At 46.7% G+C, this 5,314-nt stretch overlaps 1 protein-coding gene across 2 annotated transcripts; it reads right to left on the bottom strand.

Moving 5' to 3' along the window:
* Window positions 1-326: 326 nt before the first annotated feature.
* On the bottom strand, window positions 327-4,233 carry LOC148118208 (serum amyloid A-5 protein-like). Of its 2 annotated transcripts, none has more exons than XM_087901575.1 (4): window positions 4,076-4,233; window positions 3,442-3,536; window positions 1,010-1,148; window positions 327-594 (listed from the first exon to the last, which is right to left on the bottom strand). In XM_087901575.1, exons 2-4 carry the CDS (start codon window positions 3,530-3,532, stop codon window positions 456-458), a joined length of 369 nt encoding a protein of 122 aa, XP_087757701.1. In that variant the 5' UTR covers window positions 3,533-3,536; window positions 4,076-4,233; the 3' UTR covers window positions 327-455. The 2 variants fall into 2 exon arrangements, with proteins under 2 accessions (XP_087757701.1, XP_087757702.1); XM_087901576.1 differs by having other exon boundaries at window positions 3,442-3,533; window positions 4,076-4,177.
* Between the last annotated feature and the right edge of the window lie 1,081 nt (window positions 4,234-5,314).

The following is a 5,314-nucleotide window of genomic DNA, read 5'->3' as shown; positions in this document are numbered from 1 at the left end:
CCCTGCAACCTTAACAGGGGTGTATCCCTGTCTACAGGGGCAGAGAAATATCAGAGAAATGCAGTGAGGGAAGAGAAAGTGCTGGAACACAGTAGTTACAGAGGTGGGGTCAGGATATGAAAAGGTCTGAAAACACTATCTCTGTACCTTCAGGACTTGAAGCATCACGTGATCCCGAATGGGGAGTGGGGAAGTCATCAGAGCTATCTATCTATCTATGTGACCTGTGAGAAGACAAGACCTAAGCCATACTCTATTCCAGACTGTGTTTATCATTGACCCTCTAAATCAAACAGATCTACCGCTGAAAACACAATGACAGGAAATTTCATCTTATGAATTTATTGCACATGCACTGTATGTTCTCCATGCCCACAGTGTGCACAAAAGCAAAGAACTCCACGTCCTGTCCCCAGAGCCCATAGCACAGCCCCCTGAGGCTGAAGGGAGGATGCTCAGTATTTTTCTGGCAGGCCTTTGGGTCTGTAGCGATTGGGATCATTGCCACTGCGGCCCCATCTGTTGGCTTCCTGGTCAGCCATGGAATCCTCATGTCCACGGCCTATGAGACTCTGAATGTTCTCTCTTAGATCACTAGGAGAAACAGACATGGAAGAAATTCATCATCAATCACCAGAGCCACAGTACACCTTCCCAGTTCTCCCATTAGCATGGAATGGCCTTAGGGAATCCAGGAGGGGCAGGGAAGGATGGCCTGAAACACAAACCCTGCCAGGTCCAGTCTGTACTGAATGACCATCACCAGATAGACAGGACTGAGAATCACTCCCTGTCTGCATTTGGAAGCAGACCTACCCATCTCGAGAAGAGCGCTGGCTCTGTCCACAGCCCAGGATCTACACTGAGCATGAATGGAGGAAGTAACTGCATGAACAAGTGGGCAAGGACACAGATTGGCATGACCCTCTCCGGGACTCATCTGCCCCTGGTCTCCCAGCATAGTCAATCCCTCCTACTCAGACCCAGCATCCCAACAGTCTGTGTTTACCTGAGGACTTCAGCAGCCCAGACTCCCCCGGGACCCCTTCGGGCAGCATCATAGTTCCCTCTAGCATGGAAGTATTTGTCTGCACCTATCCAGTTGGCCTCCTTCATGTCAGTGTAGGCTTGGTACATGTCCTTAGCGCCTGGGTGGGAAAGACAACAGGAACATGAACTAAAGACTCTGCCTATGTCTTAGAGAGGATGAAAGGGATGAAAAGAACTCATGGCTTGTGCCTGTGGTCAGAGCAGCCTGAGACCATGGCAGAGAAGAACACTGTCCAAACGTAGCTGGTCTCTCCAGGTTACTCCTGAGAGTTGTTAGAAGATGTTCCTGTGAGAGCTGGTGCTGCAACTCTCCCCCTACTTGGGAGAGCTGGTCCTGGCACTCTGGAGAGACGGTCTCACCTCTTACTACAGGTATGGGAGAACTGGTCCAGATGGTATGGGCTTAGAAGAGCTGGCTCTGCCCCTCTCCTGAGAGAGTGTTCTCAGTGGCCCAGACTGACCAGCTCGGCTTCCATCCAGACCCACATGCTGGGCTTTGGGCTGGCCCACCCTAGAAGCTGTCCTGTGGACACCGAGTCCATAACATCCAAGCAAGTGGAGAGGGATGTGGCTCACAGCCTAGTCCCCTCAGTACAGCCTGAGTAACCGGTAGAGAACTTCTCAGGCAAAGCCTGAGGTCTGAAGTGATTATGGGTTTTGCAACTTTGGCCCCATTCCTTGGCTTTCTGGGTGGACTCCAGGCTTTCCAATCCATAGTTCTCCATTCCAAAATAATAGCAGTTTAGGAGGCCCTGAAAGTATTTCTTGGCTATGCTGAAATCCAAGGAACAGAGACAAGAGGTAAATTGGAGGAACAGAGAGCCCCACCAACAAGGGCCATCCTCCACTCCTACCAAGGAATGACCCAGTAAATACTGGAAGAGTTAAAATGTAGGCACAGGGAAACTAATATCACTCTCCTGTGCAAGGTCCTCAGCCTGTTTCTCCTTTCCACAACCTGCAACAAGATGGATTGAGACCTCATCTTGCTCTTCACTTTTTTGTTGTGGGTTTTATTTATCACAACTCTCTATCCTTTCCCTCCACTTCTGGATTTCTAGAGCAACCAGACCCAGCAGTACAGACAGCAGGAAGGAGCGGTCACAGGCAGGAATGGTAAGTGCCATGAAGCAGAATGGGCATTTTCTGATAGTTTTAGAAACCTGGGTGTCTGCAGCTCCTTTTCATTGGGCCTTGAAGTTCTCTGAGCAGAGAAGTATTTGTCTGGTTTTGTAAGTTGGCTTTTAGATTGTCCCAATATGCTCTCAACAAGACCGAAGTCCTACAGAGGCAGGAAACTTTAAAAGCAAACCTGGGGTTTCACTGCAGTGTTGGAGGAATGCAAACTTTCTGTGGATTTTCACATTTTCACCCTGAAAGCATAATACTTTGAAATGGTCCATGGGGGTGAGTTCATGTCCCAAAAGAGGGCTTCCCTAGAGACCCTAAGGGGGAGACCTTTTCCTTGGATTAGACCAAGTTGGATTAAAGAAAGTTGTGGAATCCTAGGCGGTGTCTTCTATGAACTGTGTATACTCTGCACAAAGAGAGGCGGCACTGTCACTTGAGAGAGCTAACTAGTGAAGCCAATATTCCAGGTGGAAGCTCCCAGGACAGTAAGAGGAGACAGAGAATGCATTTTTACCATGGTCACTGAAGAAAACACATCAAAGCATGTATACTAACTACATTTCTCATGGCGGTGTCAAAATTTCTTACAGGGAACTTAGAAAATTCGGCTGTATTTTCGCCTGTATGTTGAAGGACTACATACATGGTGGTGGGAAGATCTAGAATAAATAAGTAAGCCATGATGTCGAAATACATGAGAACATGCAATGTTGAATTTCCAGGAGTTCTACATCCTTGCTCTTGGCTCTATGTCTAAGATAGGATGAGAATTGTGTGGAAGGTACTATCTGCAACCATGTGCACATTGACTAAGCTCATGTGTCTCTAGAGACATACTGAGTGCTCCCTTACTCTCGAAGACTGGTTAAATTTACTGTCTGTGAATTTCACTGTGGAACACACTCTCTGGAATGTCCTTGATTTCACAGGCCCCAGACACAGAAGTGAGCTGTTCATCACCTTCCACAAGGGGGCAGCAGATCCCCTAACCTGTTGGCGAGTCTGCATCTTTCAAGTACAGATTGCTCCTCTATTCCTGTGAAAAAGCTGCTCTACTCACATTGTGTGCTCTCAGGCTTGGGATCCTCACAGAAGAGGTCAACACTGACCATAAAAGTTCAGAACGACATAGCAAGAGCGACAATGTTCCCCTATCCAGCATACTTCACAAAAACGTTTGCCCTGAGTTGTGTGGTCCCTGCTCTGGTAAATACTTGGAATCCAGAAATACAACCTCCTGCCCCCATCCTTTGTTCTTACCTAGACCAGCTTCTTTGATGAACTCGATCCACCTTTGGCTGTCAACTCCCAGGACCAAGAGACACAAAATGATGGCAATGGAAGGCTTCATCCTGCTGTAGGGTCAGGGAAACACAGGATGAACACTCCATTTCATGGGGTGGAGGATGCTTCTATGAGCTGTCCTTGTATGCCAGCACCAAATCCCACTGGATTTTATACAGAAATCCACACACATGTAGAGAGATGATGGAAGTGGATTCCAGGGACCTTCTAGCTTCCCATTTCCACGTGTTTCATTCAACTCCCCGTGCCTGAGAGCTTGCAAATGGACCACTAGTATAAAGCACTTTGCAGTCTGATCTTGCCAACCAAAACCCAACTGTATAGGAAGCTTCTGGAGAGGCGTGTGGTGGCTTTATTGCCATCACAGTCTCTGCACTCTATCTAGAGAAGGCTGATTCTGCCCTTGCCTGAATTCACACAGAAGCAGACAACAAATCCCCATGCCAACAGTCCTGCCTCCTGTGAATGCTAATGCATCTAGTACATTCAGGAGAGAAACAGAGCAAGAAAACACAGCCAGTGAATACTGGCGGGAAACAGAAGAACAGAGTCTGCAAAGAGCAAATGCTGGAAAGTTCTGACAACTCACCTGGGGCTCAGTTCCTGCTGAGACCTTGGGTGAGCGGCTTGTGTTACTCGTTGAGGAGATGTGACTGGGGCTATCTATATATACTGTCACTTAGCTAGTGGAGAAATCCCCTTTTTGATCTTGCATAATCCTACTTGGCCATAACTTAAGTTTCAGGACACAAAGATTTATCTTGACACATTTCGGCTTTCCCCTATTGTGTAATCTATCTATGCTCAGGAATGCGGCACGTGGAGCTTCCAGAGTCTTCCCCATCCTGACTGGAAATAATCAAGGTAAGGACTTTCCATCAAATCATGCAGGGCCAGTGTCTAAGTAAGGAACATTAATACTGGAAAAAGAGATCTGAATATATAATTATCATGGGGGTGCATGGCAAATCCAAAGCCTAAGATTATGTCCTTTCAAACTATAGTTCAAAATTAAGCTGGACCTGTAAAATAGGAGAAAGAACAGAAGAAATTGACTTTTGGCATCCACACGGTTGAACTCAACACTGGGAAATGACTTCTGCAGACTCAAGTGTTTGTTCATGAGCAGTCACTAAGAAAGATAATAAAGCAGATTAATTCAGATACTGTGATAAGCCAGGAAAACAAAACAATAGTACAGGAATTTGTTTCAAAGTCATGAAGAAATAAAACACCATCAGCAGGAATGAGGAAGGCCCCAGGTTGTCAATTATGCTACAGTGGGTTCAGGCAGAAAGTGGCAAAGCACAGAACAGGAATGCTGGGAGATAACATCAGGAAACAGCTGTTGGAGACAGAGAAGCAGCACTAGGTGTTTGTGGTAGTTCACATATGACTCAGTTTCCATCTGCAGTCGATTCTGACTTATGAGGCATTTGAGTTCAAGCTTGCCTGCTCTGCTTTTTCCAATATTCTTGAGGGCTGTGAGAGTCTTCTGATTTAGCCATGGTAAGGAACATTTTGCCCATGAGAAAAGAATATCCTATCTACTACAAAGAATACGGCTGACACCAAACCTCAGGAACATCAGGATATAAGGTAAGGCTGCTTCTGAGACGCAAGCGCCTGCTAGAGAGGGGGCTGCTCACTCAAGGACAAGAATGGCCTTGTGCTTAGGTACTGACTGACTGTGCTGTGCAATTTTCTGCCTTTGCTTATAAGGTTGTCCTGGAATAAACTCTGGGCTGTTTGGCGGTTCTCACATGACCTTACAGACCTCCTGATTCTATCCTGTGTTTCTGTCTCAGTTCCTTTCACCGGATATTTC

This window comes from Myodes glareolus, chromosome 24, assembly GCF_982192425.1.
Source record: "Myodes glareolus chromosome 24, mMyoGla1.1, whole genome shotgun sequence".
NCBI lineage: Eukaryota > Metazoa > Chordata > Mammalia > Rodentia > Cricetidae > Myodes > Myodes glareolus.
Note: the sequence above shows the minus strand (reverse complement) of the source record. Positions and strands in the feature narration are given on the sequence as shown.

Bases quoted from the DNA above. Each gene is read 5' to 3' on its own strand.
- LOC148118208 (XM_087901575.1), bottom strand. From the start codon at position 3,532: ATGAAGCCTTCCATTGCCATCATTTTGTGTCTCTTGGTCCTGGGAGTT. The intron at 1,149-3,441 runs GTAAGAACAAAG...TTTCCCACCCAG, and splicing joins CATCAAAGAAGCTGGTCTAG to GCGCTAAGGACATGTACCAA. The intron at 595-1,009 runs GTAAACACAGAC...TGTTTCTCCTAG, and splicing joins TGGGCTGCTGAAGTCCTCAG to TGATCTAAGAGAGAACATTC.